Here is a 23,278-nt window from a genome sequence, read left to right as displayed (position 1 = left end):
GTCGAGACACAGATCTGGGTAAGGTTACCAAAAAAAAGTCTGCAGCATTGAAGCAAGAACACAGTGGCCTCCATCATTCTTTAATGGAAGAAGTTTGGAACCACCAAGACTCTTCATAGAGCTGGCTGCCTGGCCAAACTGAGCAATCGGAGAAGGGCCTTGGTCAGGGAGGTGACCAAGAAACCGATGTTCACTCTGACAGAGCTCCAGAGTTCCTCTGTGGAGATGGGAGAACCTTCCAGAAGGAAAACCATCTCTGCAGCACTGAAGCCACTCCTCAGTAAAAGGCACATGACTGCCCGCTTGGAGTTTGCCAAAATATTTTCTGGTCTGATGAAACCTAGATTGAACTGTTTGGCCTGAATGCCAAGCGTCAGGTCTGGAGGAAACCTGGCACCAGACTGGAGTGAAGGTTCACCTTCCAACAGGACAATGACCCTAAGCACAAAGCCAAGACAACACAGGACTGGCTTTGGGACAAGTCTCTGAATGTCCTTGAGTGGCCCAGTCAGAGCCTGGACTTAAACCCGATCGAACATCTCTGGAGACCTGAAAATAGCTGTGCAGTGACGCTGCACCTGACAGAGCTTGAGAGGATCTGCAGAGAAGAATTGGAGAAACTAACCCAAATACAGGTGTGCCAAGCTTGTAGTGTCATACCAAAGAAGACCCGAGGCTGTAATCGCTGCCAAAGGTGCTTCAACAAAGGGTCTGAACACTTATTTATTTTTATAAATTAGCAAACATTTCTAAAAACCTGTTTTTACTTTGTCATCATGGGGTATTGTGTTTAGATTGACGAGGGAATAATAAAAAAAGCTGTAACGTAACAAAATGTGGAAAAAGCCAAGGGGTCTGAATACTTTCCGAATGCATTGTATATGTGCCTTGTCTCAAGGTACCGTTTTATTAATAATTTCAAATTGAAGGACATTTATATGTATTTTCATAAAATCACTGTGACTATAATAGGTTGGAAGACAACAGCCGTATCATAACACACAAGAAATAGTTTTTTCGAACAGTCCTATGACCTTAGAGTTAAAGTAAAACTTGAATGAAAAAAAATCTCTGTTTAAAACACTTTTCAATCCACTGCCTCAATGGAGGTTCAGGGTTAGGACAGAGGCTGTGTGTGTGTCCCCTCTCGTTTCATGCACCCGTTGTGTCCCCATAGTCCTTGTTCCAGCGCACATACAGGTCCAGCGTCTGTGGTCCGACACTCTTCTTGATCTTCTTCAGTGACTCCACGAAATCAGAGAACCTGATATTCCTCACCTGCACAAAGGCACAGAACAATACAGTGATGAAGAGTGCAACAGCAGCAGGGTGGTTCATTCATTCACAGCAAACGGAAGAAAACAGACAAACTGTGAGGGAACACCTGTCCAATGAGAAGCATTCGTTTTCTGTAGAAAAAAGTTTTGTAAACATTAAGAGTAAAAAAAACAAAAAGTCACCTTTATTTTACCAGGCCGTCAATTAAGAACAAACTCTTATTTACAATGATGGCCTGGCATGAGGCAAAAGGCCTCCTGTGGGGGAGGGTGCGGGGATAAAAAAAAAAAGTCAGATGGACAACACAAACGGAAGATACTAGGTTGGGACGATATATACAAACTGTCAGGGTTTATTAAATGTATATATTTAACTTTGTGAATGCTGCACGTTGTGAATGCTAAAAATACTTGAGCTTGCCTGTTGCAAATGGAACCAATAGTGGTCCTGCATTTGCTACAAATTTCTAAAAAACGTTTTTTTGCTTTGTCATTATGGGGCATTGTGTGTAGATTGAGGGGGGAAAAAACGATATAATCCATTTTAGAATAAGGCTGTAACGTAACAAAATGTGAATGCACTGTATATAAGAATGCAGTTCATCGACTACAGCTCAGCCTTCAACACCATAGTGCCCTACAAGTGTATCAATTTTATTTAACTAGGCAAGTCAGTTAAGAACAAATTCTTATTTACAATGACGACCTCCCAAAAGTCAAAAGGCCTCCTGTGGGGACGGGGGCCTGGGATTAAAATAAATAAATACAATATAAATATAGGACAAAACACACATCACAACGAGACAACACAACACTACATAAAGAGAGACCTAAGACAACAACGTAGCAAGGCAGCAACACATGGCAACACGGCATGGTAGCAACACAACATGGTAGCAACACAACATGGTAGCAGCACAAAACATGCTACAAACATTATTTGGCACAGTCAACAGCACAAAGGTCAAGAAGGTAGAGACAACAATACATCACACAAAGCAGCCACAACTGTCAGTAAGAGTGTCCATGATTGAGTCTTCGAATGAAGAGATTGAGATAAAACTGTCCAGTTTGAGTGTTTGTTACAGATTGTTCCAGTCGCTAGCTGCAGTGAACTGAAAAGACGAGTGAACCAGGGATGTGTGCGCTTTGGGGACCTTTAACAGAAAGTGACTGGCAGAACAGGTGTTGTATGTGGAGGATGAGGGCTGCAGTAGATATCTCAGATAGGGGGGAGTGAGTCATTCAGATTTGGATAGAAAACTCTAAAGTTTCTAAAACTGTTAAAATAATGTCTGTGAGTATAACAGAACTGAAATGGCAGGCGAAACCCAGAGGACAAACCATAACAAATATTTTAAAATTCAGCATATCACTGATTTCAATGCCTGGCACTTTTATAAGAGGGCGAAATCGTCCCCGATCGGAGTTCCTAGGGCTTCCACTAGATGTCAACAGTCTTTAGAAAGAGTTTCAGGCTGGTTATTGGAAAAATGAGGGAGAAGTTGTAGTTTTTCTAAGTGGCTCCCATTTTTGCTGTAGTGTTTCCAAGCGCATGGCCGAGAGAGAGCGTTCTTTTTGTTTATCTCCGGTAAAGACAATAACGATTCTCAGTCTTAACCTGTTTGGGCTGCAGGGGCAGTATTGAGTAGCCGGATAAAAGGTGCCCATTTCAAACGGCCTCGTACTCAATTCTTGCTCGTACAATATGCATATTATTATTACTATTGGATAGAAAACACTCTCTAGTTTCTAAAACCGTTTGAATTATATCTGTGAGTAAAACAGAACTCCTTTTGCAGCAAACTTCCTGACAGGAAGTGGAAAATCTGAAATCGATGCTCTCTTCTAGGGGCTGCCTATTAAAGTCCTTGATATTTAAAAGTTTAGATGCACTTCATACGTCTTCCACTAGATGTCGACAAGGAGTGAGAGAAGAAATGGAGTGTGTAACTTGATCTGGACTCGAATCATAGCTCTTGGCATGACGTGTCACCAGTTTCCTGTTTTCTGGAGAGCGCGAGCAGGGACCTGGATTTGCCTTCTGATAAGCTGCCGTTATGGACGACTAATATCTCCGGCTTTGATTTTATTTGATACATGTGACAATATCATCGTAAAGTATGTTTTTTCAATATAGTTTAATCAGATTATTGAAATTTTTTCGGGAGTTTTGCCGTGTTCCGTTCTCTTCCGTTGGAGAGATTCGCGCCACTTGGCAAGTGTGCTTGCTAAATCGAGAGGGAAAAAGGCCATTCTAAATCCAAACAACGATTGTTCCCGACAAAGGACCCCTTGTACAACATTCTGATGAAAGATCAGCAAAAGTAGGACCCATTTTATGATGCTATTTCATATATCTGTCGAACATGTGAACTAGTCGTTTGCGCCCAGCTTTTGGGTACTCTCTCGCTATACCTAAGCTGTATGTCGTAATGAAGTTATTTTTAGAATTCTAACACGGCGATTGCATTAAGAACTAGTGTATCTATCATTTCCTATACAACATGTATTTTTTTAGTTATGTTTATGAATAGCTATTTGGTCAGAATATGTGTGTCAGAAAAAGTGTCAGAAAAATATCCGGACGTTGTGGGAAAAAGATGCTACCTTAGCACAATGTATAACCACTGATTTCAGCTCTAAATATGCACATTTTCGAACAAAACATAAGTGTATGTATAACCTGATGTTATAGGACTGTCATCTGATGAAGCTTATCAAGGTTAGTCAAATATTATATATCTTTTGCTGGTTTGTTACGATCGCTAACTTTTGCTACTGGGAAATGGCTTGTGTTTCTGGCTATTGTGGTAAGCTAATATAACGCTATATTGTGTTTTTGCTGTAAAACACTTAAGAAATCGGAAATATTGGCTGGAATCACAAGATGCCTGTCTTTCATTTGCTGTACACTATGTATTTTTCAGAAATGTTTTATGATGAGTATTTAGGTATTTGACGTTGGTGTCTGTAATTATTCTGGCTGCTTTCGGTGCAATTTCTGATTGTAGCTGCAATGTAAACTATGATTTATACCTGAAATATGCACATTTTTCGAACAAAACATAGATTTATTGAATAACATGTTATAAGACTGTCATCTGATGAAATTGTTTGTTGGTTAGTTTGGTTGGTTCTTGGTTAGTTAGGTTGGCTTTGTGCATGCTACCTGTGCTGTGAAAAATGTCTGTCCTTTTTTGTATTTGGTGGTGAGCTAACATAAATATACGTGGTGTTTTCGCTGTAAAACATTTTAAAAATCGGACATGTTGGCTGGATTCACAAGATGTGTACCTTTCATTTGCTTTATTGGACTTGTTAATGTGTGAAAGTTAAATATTTCTAAAAAATATATTTTGAATTTCGCGCCCTGCACTTGAAGTGGCTGTTGTCATATTGTGGCCGGCCTCGGGCTTGCAGCCAGAAGAAGTTAAATGGTATTGTTTATTTGCGTATTAGGGTACCTAAGGTTTGATTATAAACGTTGATTGACTTGTTTGGATAAGTTTATTGGTAACGTTTGGGATTCATTTTGTATGCATTTTGAAGAAGGGAAACCAAGTGGATTATTGACTGAAGCGTGCCAGCTAAACTGAGTTTTTATGGATATAAAGAAGGAATTTATCGAACAAAAGGACCATTTGTAATGTAACTGGGACATTTTGGAGTGCCAACAGAAGAAGATCTTCAAAGGTAAGGCATTTATTATATCGCTATTTCTGACTTTCGTGTCGCAACTCCCTGGTTGAAAATGATTTGTTATGCATTTGTGTGCTGGATGCTGTCCTCAGATAATCGCATAGTTTGATTTCACCGTAAAGCCTTTTTGAAATCTGACACCTTGGCTGGATTAACAACAAGTTAAGCTTTATTTTTACATAAGATGTTAACAGGTGTTTCATTTGTGATATCACTGTTTGTTAGAGAGGTGTCTGAGGGAGGATATTGTTTTCAGTGTCTTATTTCAAATGACATAAGGGTTTTCATTATTTACTTTATTGTTCACACTGTTTTGCTTAGTTTTATTATTATTTGTGTTGTTTTATTATTTTCCATATATTCTACATAACTGAGATACCCTCAGGCAAGGCTATGTACTACGCTTTTATGCTTTTACTATGCTTTTACATTGTATTTTAAGTTTGCTTTTACTTTGTATTTGAATATATTGAATCTTTTACTCCTTTCCATTGTATATGTATGGAGATGTTTGGTCCGGTCTCTTCTTTGAGTTTGTGCAAGTCCAAATCATTAGGACGGATAGGGGGAAGTTTGCCCCCAGTGCTTGATGATTGATGCTCCCTTTTCTTTGATTTATTTGTGTGATTTTTGGTGTGGGACTTGGTTAGTCCCAAAGGGGGGGTTATGTGGGAGCAAAACTCATGACTATGATTCCGTTTCCATTATTTGCAGTATCTGGACTGTCCACTTTGAAGTGCTGAGACAGAATGGCTATATAAGGAATGGAACATATAGGACCAGGGCCCCGCCACCATTATAACCTATACAGCTGTCAGATGTGGCCGTTAACAAGCAAGAACTGAGACTGAAAGACAATGGTGGTGAAAGGTCAAGGGGAGTTATTTTCATATAGAGGGAGGGGACTCTATATATTATGCAAAGACAGACTACTATAAAGGCAGGGCTCTGTGATAAGAGAATTCAGCTGTTCCATGGAATTGCTCGGCTCTGTTACTTTGTAATAAAGTCTAACTGAATCTACAAGTTCCAATATCTGTGCAAATATTTGACTCAATATTTCCACAAGACCTTCCGGATAGCCTGATGGCACTTATTTCTCATTTGCCTGAACGATAGCCAGTGAGCTTGAGTGTGCCGGGCCTTTCGCCAAATGCAATTCTTGAGGTCGAGTAACTCTGCAAGATCCCGATCGAACCAGTGGCTGAACCTGTTTTTAATTCTCATTTTCTTTATGGGGGCGTAACAATATCACTGAAAATATCAAAAAAGAAGGTCCAAGCGTCTTCGACAGAGGGGATCAAGCTGATTCTATACCATTTTACAGAGGCCAGATCATGAAGGAGGGCTTGCTCATTCAAGTTTTTTTAGCAAGCGTCTATGACAAAACAGCACAGGTCATTTCACTGAGCAGCCATTACGCACACAGGCTGTACAATAGTGATCACTAAGGTCATTACAGAAAACACCAGGCTAATACCCATCAGGATTATTTGTAAGGATAACTTCAAGGAGTAGTCTTTTCTGGGTGTTTGGAGTCATACCTTGTGGGATTGGTGATAATCGGAGAAAGATTTAGGGAGTCCCATTGCTTTAGGACTTGGTTAGGTGGTTTAAGCATGTCCCAGTTTAGGCCACCTAGCAGGACAAATTCAGACTTAGTGTAAGGGGCCAGGAGAGAGCTGAGGGCAGGTAGGGCACAGGCCGGTGCTGATGGAGGACGATAGCACCCAGCAACAGTTAACAAAGAGCTATTTGAAAGTTTAATGCCTAAAACCAGCAAATCAAATTGTTTGGGGACAGACTTGGAGGAGACAACAGAGCACTGAATGTGATCCTTGGTAAAGATTGCCACTCCCCCACCTTCTGAAGATCTGTCTTGCCGAAAAAGGTTATAACCAGAAAGGATAACATCAGTATTCAAAACACTCTTTCTTAACCACATCTCAGTAATGACCAACACATCTGGATTGGAGCTGTGAACCCACACTTTCAATTGATCCATTTTAGGTAATAAGCTTCTAGTGTTAACGTGCAGAAAACCCAGGCTTTTACGAGAGCAGAAATCAGTGAAGCAGATATCAGAGCACATATGGGGCTAGCAACTGTAGATGGGCCAGGGTGTACATGCACATTTCCAGTAATCATCAAAATTAATACAATCAAGGCAAGGCTTAGTACAGGGAGTGCTCTGCATGTCTGATTTATGACATCTGAATGTGCATCAGATCATATTGTACAGCAGTTTTACCAAGTAACATGAATACAAAGCCGGCGAGAGGTGGTTAGAATTGGATGGGAGGCCAAAAGTCTGTGTAACCAATAGAGTCAGAATCCCGAGTGTGGGAACAAACATTATCTGTCCCACGGTTGGGTAAAGAAAGTTTGTAGTCAACAAAGTATGCAGGAGTCATAAGGTAAATAGCAAAATGCAAAAAAAATATATAACAACTTGGGGCTAGCCATTGTAAGTTCAGAGTCACTCGCCCCAAAAGTGCGTTGTTTTCTGGAGTTGAGCGAAAGCTCGGGAGAGGGGTGAGTGTGGTGGAGGTACCTGTACCAGACAGGGGGAGACAAGCCAAGGCAGACGGTGAACAGATCGCCAGGTGGAATCCAAGCAGCAGTGCAGCTTAAGCGCAGGGCCCTGGGTCTGAACCCCTCCATGTACAACTCGGTCCTGGACTTCCTCACGGGCCGACCCCAAGTGGTGAAGGTAGGCAACAACACCCCCACCACGCTGACCCTCAATACGTGGCCCCACAGGGGTGCATGCTCAGCCCCCTCCTATATTCCCTGTTCAACTATGACTGCGTGGCCACGCACGTCTCCAACTCAATCATCAAGTTTGCTGATGACATAACAGTGGTAGGTCTGATTACCAACAACGACGAGACAGCCTACAGGGAGGAGGTGAATACCTTGGCGGAGTGGTGACAGGAAAATAACCTCTCCCTCAACAAAACGAAGGAGCTGACCGTGGACTACAGGAGACAGCTAAGAGAACACGCCCCCATCCACATCGACAGTGCCGCATTGGAGGGTCAAAAGCTTCAAGTTCATCAGCGTGCACATCACTGACGATCTGAAATGGTCCGTTCACACAGACAGTGTGGTGAAGAAGACACAACAGTGCCTCTTCAACCTCAGGAGGTTGAAGAAATGTGCCTTTTTATTGTTTCTTTATTCGTTTTTCCTGTGAAGCACATTGCGTTGCATTCCATGTCTGAAATGTGCTGTATACATAAAGCTTGATTTGATTTGATAGTGTTTTACCCACTTTATTTGTATATACTGTATTCTAGTCATGGTTCATCCTATATAGTGTAACTACTGCTATACACACACATTTTCTATTCACATACTGTCCATACACACCATTCACATACATTGATTATATTCCGGACTCAGGTGCTGAAGCTAATTTCCTAAAATACTATCCATTTTGACATGGGGTTTTGTACTGTGTATTTATATAGTGTATTCTCGACATAGCTCATTCTAATATTTCTACTACTGTACATTGGATTTTAGTTATACTGTTTATACACACTGCATATTTATTTACATACTGGATTCTTGACATAGCGCACTCTAATACAGCAGTTCCCAAACTAGGGGTCGCAACCCCATTTCCACGGTGAATGGCTAGGCCCCCGACGTTATGAAATCACACACTATGTCACGCCCTGACCATGGAGAGCCTTTGGTTCTTCATGATATTGAGGTCAGAACGTGACTAGGGGGGTGTTCTAGTCATTTTGTTTCTATGTTTTGGGATTGAGTATGGTTCCCAATTAGAGGCAGCTGATTATCGTTGTCTCTAATTGGGCATCATACTTAACCTCTCTAGGGTATGTGGGACGGTAGCGTCTCACCTCGTCAACAGCCAGTGAAACTGCAGGGCGCCAAATTCAAAACAACAGAAATCCCATAATTAAAATTCCTCAAACATACAAGTATTTTACACCATTATAAAAGATACACTTGTTGTAAATCCAGCCACAATGTCCGATTTCAAAAAGGCTTTACGACGAAAGCACACCAAACGATTATGTTAGGTCAGAGCCAAGTCACAGAAAAACACAGTAGTTCCAAAACATCCGGTGATTTTGCAGAGAGCCACATCAATTTACAGAAATACTCATAATAAACATTGCTAAAAGATACAACTGTTAAGCATGGAATTTTAAATCCACTTCTCCTTAATGCAACCGCTGTGTCAGATTTTTTTTTTAAAGCACACCATGCAATAATCTGAGTACAGCGCTCAGAGACCAACACAACCCGAACAGATATCTGCCATGTTGTGTAGTCAACAGAAGCCAGAAATAGCATTATAAATATTCACTTACCTTTGATGATCATCAGAATGCACTCCCAGGAATCCCCGTTCCACAATAAATGTTTGTTTTGTTCGATGAAGTCCATCATTTATGTTCAAATACCTCCTTTTTGTTAGCACGTTTAGCCCAGTAATCAAAATTCATGATGCGCGATCACTAGGTGCAGACGAAAAGTCAAAACGTTCCGTTACAGTCCGTAGAAACATGTCAAACGATGTATGGAATCAATCTTTAGGATGTTTTTAACATAAATCTTCAATAATGTTCCAACCGGAGAATTCCTTCGTTTTCAGAAATGCAGTGGAACGCAAGCTAACTCTCTCACGTGAACACGCCTGGTCAGCTCGTGGCTCTCTGGCAGACCTCTGACTCATTCCCCTCTCATTTGTCCCCACTTCACAGTAGAAGCCTCAAACAAGGTTCTAAAGACTGTTGACATCTAGTGGAAGCCTTAGGAAGTGCAATATGACCCCATTTCCACTGTATCTTGGATAAGCAAAGAGTTGAAAAACTACAAACCTCAGATTTCTCACTTCCTGGTTGGGTTTTTCCTCAGGTTTTTGCCTGCCATATGAGTTCTGTTATACTCACAGACATCATTCAAACAGTTTTAGAAACTTCAGAGTGTTTTCCATCCAAATCTACTAATAATATGCATATCCTAGCATCTGGGCCTGAGTAGCAGGCAGTTTACTTTGGGCACGCTTTTCATCCGGACGTGAAAATACTGCCTCCTACCCAAGAGATGTTAAGGGTTCCCTGTTCTCACCTGCTTTGTGGGATATTGTTTTTGAGAGAGTGCATGTAGCACCTCAGTACTGCACGGTCGTTGTTTGTTTCTTGGTTTGTTTTAAGTTTCACTAAAATAAAGATGCGGAACTCCAATCACGCCTTGGTCCGTCTCTCCACACGATCGTGACACACTATTGCAGAAACATGAATATTATCCGCCACAATTGCTATGGTGAAAACAATGTGTGGGGAGGCAGAGGCACAGAAACTCACATCAATACCTTTGTCAGATAGCACTGTTAAAAGAAATAATGATATTGCTAGCAATCAAGAGGAAACGGAACGAATCAAACTCTCCAGCTTATGCTCTCCAAATGGACATTAGCTGTGAGGCCTGAGATGCCCATGCATTGACTTTTGTTTGCTATACATGTTGGGGAATGCTCTTCACGAGGACATATTGTTCTGTCTCATGATTCCCAAGCATGAAACGACACAGGGGGTGTTCAGTGTGCTGCGTGGCTATATTGACAACAAACTGATTCCATGAGATGTAATGGTGGGCTTTTGCACAGATGGGGCTTAATACATGCTGGGACGGCAGGCAGGCCTCTGCACTCAAGTTATGAATGTGTCTCCCTCTACCTTATTGACGCATTGTATTATACACCGAGAGCAACTGGCGGCACAAGAGCTGAGATATTGCAGCAGGTAACATTGATTGTAAACTACATCAAACCACATCCACTGCGCGCACGCCTGTTCGCAAAACTATGTGGAGATATGGGATCAGAGCATGACAATTTTCTATTTCACATTGAGGCTTGGTGGTTATTGGGGGGGAAGAGTTGGAAAGATTTTCTGCATTGAGAGAGGAACTGTCGTCATTCACAATGGATGTAAAAGAAAACCGACTTGGTTGACTTTCTGTGTAATGAAAATAAAAATGTGTCTCCTACGTAACAGACATATTTGGATAACTGAATGCAAGCCGGCAGGGGAAATACAAAAACAGTATACAGATGAGTGACCAAATTAGTGGATTCAGAGGATAGAATTCTCATTGGAGAGAGTCTTTCAAAAGCGAACCACACCCCCTTCCTTTGGCTGTGCATGTTTCTAACAGAAAACAGCATCAGTAACTGTCCCACACAAGTGATGACTGCTCACCAACACTTGGAAGAGCATTTTGGGACCTACTTCCCAATCCATTTGACTGTGATCCTGACATGCCGGTAAGTGAAATCGAACAGCTGATTGAGCTGTCATGTGACCGAACGCATTCACAGGCCAATATGGAGGAGTTTTGGTCTCCCTCTGAGCATTAATGCAGCATTCAAAACAACTTGTAAATCTCCGACTTCTGTGCGTTCAAGACAACTGGGAACTCGGAAAAAAACGAGCTCCAACTGGGAAAATCGATTCGAACGGTCATCCAACTTGGGAACTCGGGCCTCTTTCTAGAGCGCCGACTTTCTGACATCATGATTTGACCTCGTATTTTTCCTGAGTTCCCAGTTGTCTTGAAAGCACCATAAAACTCGTGGTACCCTTCGCCAGCTCATATCTGTGGCTGGATTCAGTGCTCTCGTCTGCATTAAAACCAAATATCGATCCAGGTTGGATGTGACAGCAGAGATGAGGTGCGCACTGTCGACCATGCTCTCTGACTTTGAGAAGCTCCGATGCAACATGCATCAAGGACACCAATCTCATTAGGGGTGGTGAGATAATGTATCTTATGTCAGACTAATTTGCAAATGACTGTCATAGCCCCATGTCAGAAGTGGGATTGGACCTTGCATCCATGACAGTGCATGTGCTTGGCCAGTGAGCGCGTTCCTATAACATGTTGAGTCGCAAGCTAGCGCGAGGACGCGCTCTTTGAAAGGAGGGAGTAGTGTAACGACCCTGGGTTTATAAGCGCGGATATCGACTCTGCCGCTCGAGCATGCTTTTGTGGCACAGTCGATAGCGCGCTGGACTTCGGGCTAGAAGGTCCGAGACCTGCTCCCTGCTGTTTCATTACAGTATCAAAAGGTTACGGTGATGTCTCTAGATGCTGTATTAAGGTTGTTTAGTGTTTTTATGTCACTTCTCAATAAAAGTTCATAAAACTTGTATGGCATTTTTTTTATGAGAATGTGCCTATAGTAAATAAGCACAAAAATAGCACAGTATGGAATTACAGGTGAGATAATATCAGATATTTCGAGTAGCATATCGTGGAATAGGTTTTCCCAAATATCACCCAATCCCAAATATGATCTAATAAATAACACACCAAGATTCATAGGTAGAACTTGCTGCCTAGGGCACCAAGTTGGCACAGGATGACCACTCTGTAGACAGGCTGCCGAAGGGTACAGTCAACAACTAGCCACTGAATCTCAAACTGAACACTATCACTCAACATGCGTGTTCACGTGCCAATCTCAATTGCTAGTTGTCGAGTCTACGAGGGCTCCACTGAACCCGTTGGCAGCTTCTTTATCGACTGGGCATACTGTGCCGACTCGGCGCCCTTGGCAGCAACTTCTATCCATGAATCTTAACCCATTACCTAGCAACAACATGGCCACTACTACTTTGCCCTCAAAATAGTCCGAATGAATCTAAGATTATCATTTATTTTAAATGTTGTGCTTGAAGGAGTAGTATTTTGGAAGTTTTAAAAAGAGCATGAAAACTAGTCAGTGCAGTATAGTCTGCTGTGGTCAGCTGACCCGACACTTTAGAGAAACATGCGGTTCTACAGACTGATTTTTGACCACACGTCGACAACTTTATCAGCAAGCTGTAATTAAAGGACAAGCTACACGCTGTTTATCAGTGCCCAAAATCACTAGCTTGTTAGGTTCCATCCCCGTGTTTGTCAGTGAAGCTAGCTGTTAGAACTAGCTAGCAGGCACTATGAGCAGGCAGGCTAAGTCAACTGGCAAGTTGCTTTGGTGCTTTTTTGTGCTGGAGTAGAGATGCTGTTTTGTTTTTCCAAGTGTGCGTCTGTCTGCCCGTGTTTCATAGCGTATTATGCTACAAAACAGGTCGCAGAAGGAGACAATGCTCGCAAATGGGTTTTAAATTTTGGAATATTGACAAGTGGCAGTTTGGATACAAGTGGTTGATTGGTCGAAGTGTTTTTTTTTTTATGTATTCAGCCTTAGTGTGATGTATACAGTGAATAGTGTAAACGTACCTCGTTTGCGGCCATGTTCCTGACTTGTTCTGGACGCAACTCTGAGAATTGAAAGAGATTGCATTAGGAAACAATTAGACACGTTTTTGCTGTATCGATTCAAAGGTTTGAATGAATTGTGCTGCTTACCTCTGATGGGACCGAGGGAAGCATCTTTGGCCAGCGAGGTCAGGTCACTGCCAGAGTAGCCTTCTGTCATTCTGCAAGGATTACACATACACCAAGTATTTCCATTATACCACAATATCTTAATCTAGATCTCTTAGATCTCTATACAGACAGTTCCAAAATTATTGTCACCATTGATAAAGATGAGCAAAAACGACTAAAATACATAATACAAATACTGAGCTATATTGTAGGCTCCAGTTGTTATTTATTTATATTATTTTATACTAATACAATTGCTTAGATAAATAGATTTTGTTTAACAAGTAATATATACACATTTTATTTAAGACAGGTATCTAAATGATTGGCAACCCTAACTATTAATTCTAATCTGCATTTACATTCTACTTTTTTAAGTTAATCTAATTTTAAGGAACTATATTCTGGCTTCCTGTTTCACTGGGGTATAACAATGAGGTAACACGCATGTAAAATCCCTTTGTCATCCATCACCATGGGAAAATTCGCAAACAAAAAAGCGACAAATGGTTGTTGAACATCATAAAATCAAGCAATGGGTACAAAAAAATTGAAGAAAGAAAATAACTATTAGGGTAACAATTAAGAAGTTTCAAACCATTGGAACAGCAGTAAACTTGCCTGGTATTGGACAAAAGTGTATCTTGTCCCCACACACAGTAAGGAAGATAGTTCGGGAGGCAAAGAATATTCAAGGGCCAAAGTTGGAAAATTACAGAACTTAGTCACTTCTTGGGGTCTCCAAATCTACAATTAGACGCCACATCCATGCCAATAGGCTCTTTGGAAGGGTTGCCAGAAAGAATAGCCTTTATTGAAAGCAACCAACTAATGTAAACTCCTGGAGTTTGCTAAAGGGCATTAGCACTGGGATTGGAACAGTTGCTATGGTCAGATGACATGAAATTACAGCTTGGCGTTGAAAGAAGGATGCATATGAAGAAAATAACCTCATACCTACTAGGGCTGGGAATTGTCAGGGACCTAACGATACGATATTATCATGATAATTAGGTGTCGACAATATGTATTGCGATTGTCACTATTCTACATGTATTGCGATTCAATACTGTGACTTTATTGCGATTCCATGGTCCAAACATATTGCTCACAACATGTCTGCTGCAGAGTGACATGAGAGAGCCATGAGAAAACAAGTTTTGATCAGTCATGGAAATAAAAGTGATGAAAACAAATTGGCTCCCTGTTTAAAAAGAAGATGGAGGACAAGCTATGAAGGAAAAATACTGGACTTTTGGTGCAGTTACAGCCAACTAGCACAAACATGTTGCGATATTGTCAAAAAGAATATCCCGATAAGTAACTATCAACCCCCCCGCCCCCCCAATCAATAATACCTACTGTAAAATATGATGGTGGATCTGGGATGTTATGGGCCTGTTTTACTTTCACTGGTCCTGGGTTCCTTGTTAAGGTCAACGGCATCATGAACTGTAGCAACTACCAGGACATTTTAGGCAAAAATCTGGTTGCCTATGCCAGGAGGCTGAAACTTCGCCGTAAGTGGATATTCCACCAAGACAATAACCCCAAGCAATAACCTCAAGCACACATCAGAATCCACAATGAAATGGTTAATTGACCAGAAAAATCTATTTTGCAATGGCCATCTCAGTCTCCGAACTGAGAACCCCATTGAAAAACCTGTGGTTTGAATTGAAGGGGGCGGTCCATAAGCGCAGACCAAAGGATATCAAGGATCTGGAGAGATTCTGCATGTGTTCTCCAATCTCATAAAACATTTGAGAAAAAGGCTCAGTACCATTATCCTTGCAGGCGGAGGGTGCCGGAGTACTGAAAACAGGGGTGCCAATAATTGACGCCTATCTTTTTTAGATTACTTGTTAAACAAAATCTCTTTCTCTGAGCAATTATATACAATAATATAGTTTTGCTCGTCTTTATCAAGGTTGCCAATAATTTTAGACGTGACTGTATATCTATCTCAATCTCTTAATCGGTATGTGATTCTGAAAGCATAAAGCGATAGCAAACATTTAAAATAAACCATTATGTCTCTATTCTTCTTTATATATCAATATATCTATTGGTATCTCTTTATTTATCCATCATTTTGAAAGGATTACAGAGAACAAAACATTCTATATTATAAAGATAGATGGATATCATGATCTATTGCTATATCTATAGCTCTATCAACTACCTTTTGAACAAAGTTCATTCAAACCATGGTAAAGGATATCTAAAAGTACATAACATACTAGGTAGGTTTCAAATTCAGTTTACCTGGCAAGCTGGGACAGTTCTTTCTGTGTGAGAGGATTCCCGTGCTTCCCTAAAAGGTTCTTGACCAGTTTTAGCCGTGTCTATACACAACACACAATTGTACACATTTTTGCAGGGAAAATTGCATGGGGAATGTGATTTGTTTACTGTATGGCTACAATTGTAAAATGGAATTAATAGGTTTCTTAGCATACCTCTTCTGTTGGTAAAGCCACGTACACCCGTTTTGCAAATCGCCTGTGAATAGAAACAGTTTGAGAATGTGTTACCATTGGGTAAGCCTTGAAGGACAATTCCACCACTTTATAACCAGTTATTATGCTGCTAGGATACACTGAGTGTACAAAACATTAGGAACATCTGCTCTTTCCATGACATAGACTGCCCAGGTGAAAGCTTTGATCCCTTATTGATGTCACTTGTTAAATCCACTTAAATCAGTGTAGATGAAGGGGAGGAGACAGATTAAATAAGGATTTTTAAGCCTTGAGACAATTGAGAGATGGATTGTGTATGTGTGCCATTCAGAGGGTGAATGGGGAAGACAAAATATGTAAGTGCCTTTGAAAGGAGTATGGTAGTAAGCGCCAGGCGCACCGGTTTGACTGTGTCAAGAACTGCAACGCTGCTGAGTTTTTCACGCTCAACAGTTTCCTGTGTGTATTAAGAATGGTCCACCATCCAAAGGACATTAAGTCAACTTGACACAACCGTGGGAAGCTTGGAGTCAACATGGGCCAGCATCCCTGTGGAACGCTTTCGACACCTTGTAGAGTCCATGCCCCGATGAATTCAGGCTGTTCTGAGGGCAAAAGGGTGTGTAACTTAGACCAAAGGATGTTTTGTACACTCAGTGTATATGAACTACTGTACAATTTGATACACAATGATGTTTTATAGCTTTTGTTAGTCATACTGCATGATTCCTAGTTTGTCATTCTTTAAGCCTCTGCATTGCTCTCGTCTACAGTATACTCAAATCACATTTTATTTGTCAAATGTACCGAAATCAACAGGTGTAGACCTAACCGTGAAATGCTTACTTACAAGCCCTAAACCAACAATGCAGATTTTTTTCAAAAGTAAGAAAATATTTGCAAAAAAATATGAAAAGAAAGCTATGAAGAAAAGTAAACAATTCCCAAGGTGCATTTCACCTCCCATGATGCAATGCTCTTCCCAGTCTGCTATTAGCTTAGCTGGCTAGCAATCCCAGATGAAGCTTATGGCATAAGTTAAGTGCATTTCACATTCCTTTTGGCTTGCATGAATATCATTCTGAATATAGGTTAATGTCACTGTCACCAATCAACTGCATTACACTCAAAAATGATAAAAATGTAGATGCTAACCATAAGTTACTGTATCTGATGGTTAGCTAGCATGCTAGCTAGCACAACTTCTACATCCGAAATAGTGATTCCAACAATAACAGTCAAGTTTAATCTTAGCAACCGTCTTAAACAAATGTCCAAACAACATGTAGGCCTGTTAGAACAACATGTATTATGACAGTAAGTTGAGATCCCGACTGAGTTCCCAAAAATATATACTATATAAAAACACAAAAAATGTATTGGTCCGATGGCCTACAAAAGGGGGCAGCCCACAGGCCGCCAGTTGCCCATTTCTGTATTAGACGAAGACAACCAGAGCAACATATAGCAGGGAGTTCCAATAAGATCAGAAAACTACAGACATGTTCTATAGATAGCTGAAAATAACTGTTCATCATTTATTTTATTAGTCATCTGAGGGATCCTGCTAGAAAACATCACACAGAAGCAATTTCCAGTTTCGCTCATCACTAAACAGTCAATAGCCATGAAATCATAAAAGTACACTAAAACTATGTGTATGACATCACTAAATACTTCATAATAACAAACCAAATGTTAAATGTGGCGAAGTTGCCCTTTAACAGTGCTACCTTGTGGCAGAGAGACCTCACTCAAAAGTAAACCTGGGTTGTGTTCATTAGGCATACAAAAACTTATGAAACAGGTAGGGAGGTACTACCTAAACAATTTGCATGTTTTCCATTGCAATAGCCTGTGTCCTACTGAATACAACCCTGGCTTACTAAAACAAACTGGACATCCCCAGCCACACTGGCCTACAGTACCTAAGAACAGCCTCGTCCAGCTCCTGAGGCCTGTTGGTGGCTCCCATCACCAACACCCGTTCATCCCCACCAGATTGCACCTAAACACACACCCAAATAAATATTATTGGCAGCAACAGTTGCCTACGGAAAGTATTCAGACCTCTTGACTTTATCCACATTTTGTTATAGCCTTATTCTAAAATGGATTAAATAGTTTTGTCCTCAATACCCCATAATGACAAAAATAAATAAAAATGAAATATCACTATCAAGTATTCAGACCATTTACTCAGTACTTTGTTGAAGCACCTTTGGCAGCGATTACAGCATCAAGTCTTCGTGGGTATGACGCTATAAGCTTGGCAAACCTGTATTTGGGGAGTTTCTTCCATTCTTCTCTGCAGATCCTCTCAAGCGCTGTCAGGATGGATGGGAAGCATCTCTGCACAGCCATTTTCAGGTCTCTCCAGAAATGTTCGATTAGGTTCATGGCTCTGGCTGGGCCACTCATGGACATTCAGAGACTTGTCCTAAAGCCACTCCTGCATTGTCTTGGCTGTGTGCCTAGGGTCATTGTCCTGTTAGAAGGTGAACCTTCGCCCCAGGTCCTGAGTGCTCTGGAGCAGGTTTTCATCAAGGATCTCTCTGTACTTTGCTCCGTTCATCTGTGCCTCGATCCTGACTAGTCTCCCGGTCCCTGCCCCTGAAAAACATCCCCACAGCCTGATGCTGCCACCCCCATGCTTCACCGTAGGGATGGTGCCATGTTTCCTCCAGACATTCAGGCCAAAGAGTTCAATATTGGTTTTATCAGACCAAAGCATCTTGTTTCTCATGGTCTCATAGTGTGTAGGTGCCTTTTGGCAAACTCCTAGAGGGCTGTCATGTGCCTCTTATGGAGGAGTGGCTTCCGTCTGGCCACACTACCATAAAGGCCTGATTGGTGGAGTGCTGCAGAGATGGCTGTCCTTCTGAAAGTTTCTCCCATCTCCACAGAGGAACTCTAGACCTCTGTCAGAGTGACCTCTCTGACCAAGGCCCTTCTCCCCCAATTTCTCAGTTTGCCCGGGCGGCCAGCACTAGGAAGAGTCTTGGTGGTTCCAAACTTCTTCCATTCAAGAATGATGGAGGCCATTGTGTTCGTGGGGACCTTTAATACTGCAGAAATGTTTTGGTTCCCTTCCCCAGATCTGTGCCTCAACACAATCCTGTCTCGGAGCATTTACGGACAATTCCTCGGACCTCATGGCCTGCTTTTTTCTCTGACATGCACTAACAACTGTGGGACCTTATATAGACAGTTGTGTGCCTTTCCAAATCATGTCCAATCAATTGAATTTACCACAGGTGGACTATCTGACTAGGTTTCCCCCTTTCCCTTTATCAAGTTATAGAAACATCTCAAGGATGATCAATGAAAACAGGATGCACCTAAGCTCAATTTCGAGTCTCATAGCAAAGGGTTCGAATACCTCTGTAAATAAGGTATTGTGTGTAGATTGCTGAGGAATATGTTTTATTTATTCTAAAATGGATTAAGGCTGAAACTTAACAAAATGTGGAAAAAGTCAAGGGGTCTGAATACTTTCCGAAGGCACTGCATCTCTTGGACAGATTTAATGTGGAAGAGGCCAAATCTTTATGCAGGATATGGACAAGACAAAAAAATCTAAGTTCATTGGGCGCGTACACAGTTTAGCAGATGTTATAGCGAGTGCAGCGAAATGCTTGTTACTAGCTCCTAAACAGACATGGCCGGATAAAGGATGTGGCCATAACAGACAGAAATCCTCCAGGGACAAACATTGCACACACGCTCATGAACAAAATGAAAAACAGGTGACAAAATGAACACTGGAACACGGACGCGTGCATGCGCAGAAACACACACACAGGGGAGACCTCCTTACCCCATCAAATTCAATCAAGAACTCGGTCTTCAGTCGTCTGCTGGCATCATGCTCTCCCTCTCTCCTTTCACAGAGTAGACTGTCGATCTCATCTGTGTGGGGTAGTCACAGTAGTCACAATCTGAATGGAAGGGTCCCATTTTCCTAGTATTCTATGCATAGTCGCACTCTCCGTTTCCATCAGTTATTAAATAGCAAAGTCTTGCCAATATCTGTGCTTATTATTAGATTGCAGGTAATGAAACATCATTATCATGACGTGCTTTCTTGACCAGTTCATTGCAGCTATGTATTCTTCTATCTAACAAAGTCAAAAGATACCTATGAAGATGATCGAGGGTTGCAGTTCTCTGGCGACGGCAAACAGAGCTCGCACCAGCTTCTCTCCCTCCCCCACCTACAGGGAAAGACCAAAAGAATAGTGAGTTTACTCTTTTTCTACAAGGGTCTACTTGAAATAACTGATATGTTTTTTTTTTCTACTAATAACTCGGTTGAATGCACTGACTAAGTTGCATTGGATAAGAGCATCTGCTCAATAACTAACATGCAAAGAAATGTAAAATGTAAGAAATGAAAGTGTAAAGAGATCTTTACGCTGATAATGTACTCACATATTTCGAGGTCAAGCTGGCTGCACTTATGTTGAAGAATGTGGCGTTGGACTCCATGGCCACTGCTTTAGCCTATCAGTAAAAAAAAAAAAAAAGAGCTCAAATGTAAAATGCTGAACATTATACTTTAAAAAAAATTGTATCAAATAAATGCTCTCATTTTTTCCCCTACTGTTCACTTAAAAAAAAAATGATAACAGCATTTCCATATTCCTGCTCTATAGAAACACCATCTGTTTTAATGCAGGTATGACACATTTTGGGAGATGCTAAACTACATTCATGATGGATAATGCAATTTTGTATGAAAGAAAAACACAAAAAATCAAGTCCCTGGGATTTTGCCTATCGGTCATAGTACTCCACTGTCAAAGTACCCACCATGTAAAAAAAAATACAAAATAAATGTACTTACACATTTAGGCCTAAACCAACTCTACTCTTCGGCAAAGCACCTTGCAGTTGGAGGATTTCAAAACCAGCTAATCCAGTGAAAGGACTCTATCCACTGTCTATATTATAAGTATTATATTAGTCTTGTATTATAAAGATTTTACAAATGTATCGTTTTGTGTGTTTTCTATGACAATGGTTAAGCTATTTCCTGATCACTTGTGGTCTTTGTGAGCCCAACCAAGACCCACTCTACAGTCGTGGCCAAAAGTTGAGAATGACACAAATATTAATTTCCACAAAGTTTGCTGCTTCCGTGTCTTTAGATAATTTTGTCAGATGTTACTATGGAATACTGAAGTATAATTACAAGCATTTCATAAGTGTCAAAGGCTTTTATTGACAATTACATGAAGTTGATGCAAAGAGTCAAAATTTGCAGTGTTGACCCTTCTTTTTCAAGACCTCTGCAATCCGCCCTGGCATGCTGTCAATTAACTTCTGGGCCACATCCTGACTGATGGCAGCCCATTCTTGCATAATCAATGCTTGGAGTTTGTCATAATCTGTGGGTTTTTGTTTGTCCACCCGTCTCTTGAGGATTGACCACACGTTCTCAATGGGATTAAGGTCTGGGGAGTTTCCTGGCCATGGTCCCAAAATATCAATGTTTTGTTCCCCGAGCCAATTAGTTATCACTTTTGCCTTATGGCAAGGTGCTCCATCATGCTGGAAAAGGCATTGTTCGTCACCAAACTGTTCCTGGATGGTTGGAAGAAGTTGCTCTCAGAGGATGTTTTGGTACCATTCTTTATTCATGGCTGTGCTCTTAGGCAAAATTGTGAGTGAGCCCACTCCCTTGGCTGAGAAGCAACCCCACACATGAATGATCTCAGGATGCTTTACTGTTGGCATGACACAGGACTGATGGTAGCGCTCACCTTGTCTTCTCCGGACAAGCTTTTTTCCGGATGCCCCAAACAATCGGAAAGGGGATTCAGAGAAAATGACTTTACCCCAGTCCTCAGCAGTCCAATCCCTGTACCTTTTGCAGAATATCAGTCTGTCTCTGATGTTTTTCCTGGAGAGAAGTGGCTTCTTTGCTGCCCTTCTTGACACCAGGCCATCCTCCAAAAGTCTTCGCCTCAGTTTGCGTGCAGATGCACTCACACCTGCCTGCTGCCATTCCTGAGCAAGCTCTGTACTGGTGGTGCCCCGATCCCACAGCTGAATCAACTTTAGGAGACGGTCGGTCCTGGCCCTTGCTGGACTTTCTTGGGCACCCTGAAGCCTTCTTCACAACAGTTGAACCGCTCTCCTTGAAGTTCTTGATGATCCGATAAATGGTTGATTTAGGTGCAATCTTACTGGCAGCAATATCCTTGCCTGTGAAGACCTTTTTGTGCAAAGCAATGATGACGGCACGTGTTTCCTTGCAGGTAACCATGGTTGACAGAGGAAAAACAATGATTCCAAGCACCACCCTCCTTTTGAAGCTTCCAGTCTGTTATTCGAACTCAATCAGCATGACAGAGTGATCTCCAGCCTTGTCCTCGTCAACACTCGCACTTGTGTTAACGAGAGAATCACTGACATGATGTCAGCTGGTCCTTTTGTTGCAGGGCTGAAATGCAGTGGAAATGTTTTTTTGGGGATTCAGTTTATTTGCATGGCAAAGAGGGACTTTGCAATTAATTGCAATTCATCTGATCACTCTTCATAACATTCTGGAGTGTATGTAAATTGCCATCATACAACCTGAGGCGGCAGACTGTGAAAATTAATATTTGTGTCATTCTCAAAACTTTTGGCCACGACTGTACTAATCATTTCTCATTGGGTCTCTTGCCAATACCAAATGGTACTGCACCACACTCACCAGCATCGTCTTTCCGTTGCCAGGAGGACCGAAGAGCAGAAGGCCTCGTGCTGGAGCCCTCAAGCCTGTAAACAACTTGAAAAAGCAACATCTACTCAGCACTGGTTACATGAAGTTCAAAATGATTCCGATAGGCTCTGTAATTAAGTGACTGATTTAACATTTACTGTATTTGGTATTTTTTTAGGATCCCCATTAGCTGTTGCAAAAGCAGCAGCTACTCTTCCTGGGGTCCACTCCACACAAAACATGAAAAATAATACAGAATGACATAATACAGAACATCAATAGACAAGAACAGCTCAAGGACAGAACTGCATACATTTTGAAACCAGATTTGCTGTTTATTTGAGCAATATATGATGGAAGGAAGTTCCATGCAATAAAGGGCTCTATTTAATACTGTACGCTTTCTTGAATTTGTTCTGGATTTGGGGACTGTAAAAAGACCCCTGGTGGCATGTCTGGTGGGATAAGTGTGTGTGTCAGAGCTGTGTGTAAGTTGACTAGGCAAACAATATGGGATTTAACAGATTAAATGTTTCTTATAAAAAGAAGTGATGCAGTCAGTCCCTCAACTCTTAGCCAAGAGAGACTGGCATGCATAGTATTTATAGCAGCCCTCTGATTACAATGAAGAGCAGAACGTGCCGCATACATGGACACACATGCTGTGTTTAATTGCCATTGGCATAAAGTCACCCAAC

General features: G+C 41.4%; 1 protein-coding gene across 2 annotated transcripts in view; it reads right to left on the bottom strand.

Moving 5' to 3' along the window:
• Window positions 1-825: 825 nt before the first annotated feature.
• LOC120027046 (spastin-like) overlaps window positions 826-23,278 on the bottom strand; it is a 43,461-nt gene continuing 21,008 nt past the window's right edge. For both annotated transcript variants that reach the window (XM_038971894.1, XM_038971900.1), the window contains 10 exons: window positions 22,572-22,646; window positions 20,300-20,371; window positions 20,007-20,082; window positions 19,686-19,777; window positions 17,794-17,873; window positions 15,863-15,905; window positions 15,669-15,748; window positions 13,380-13,450; window positions 13,251-13,291; window positions 826-1,278 (listed from right to left, as the gene is read on the bottom strand). In XM_038971894.1, the coding sequence (XP_038827822.1) occupies window positions 1,153-1,278; window positions 13,251-13,291; window positions 13,380-13,450; window positions 15,669-15,748; window positions 15,863-15,905; window positions 17,794-17,873; window positions 19,686-19,777; window positions 20,007-20,082; window positions 20,300-20,371; window positions 22,572-22,646 (756 nt within the window). In that variant the 3' untranslated portion in view covers window positions 826-1,152. The remainder of the gene's footprint in view (window positions 1,279-13,250; window positions 13,292-13,379; window positions 13,451-15,668; window positions 15,749-15,862; window positions 15,906-17,793; window positions 17,874-19,685; window positions 19,778-20,006; window positions 20,083-20,299; window positions 20,372-22,571; window positions 22,647-23,278) is intronic.

The sequence above is a fragment of the Salvelinus namaycush genome, chromosome 2 (assembly GCF_016432855.1).
Source record: "Salvelinus namaycush isolate Seneca chromosome 2, SaNama_1.0, whole genome shotgun sequence".
Lineage (NCBI taxonomy): Eukaryota > Metazoa > Chordata > Actinopteri > Salmoniformes > Salmonidae > Salvelinus > Salvelinus namaycush.
This window is presented reverse-complemented; position numbering and strand designations above follow the sequence as displayed.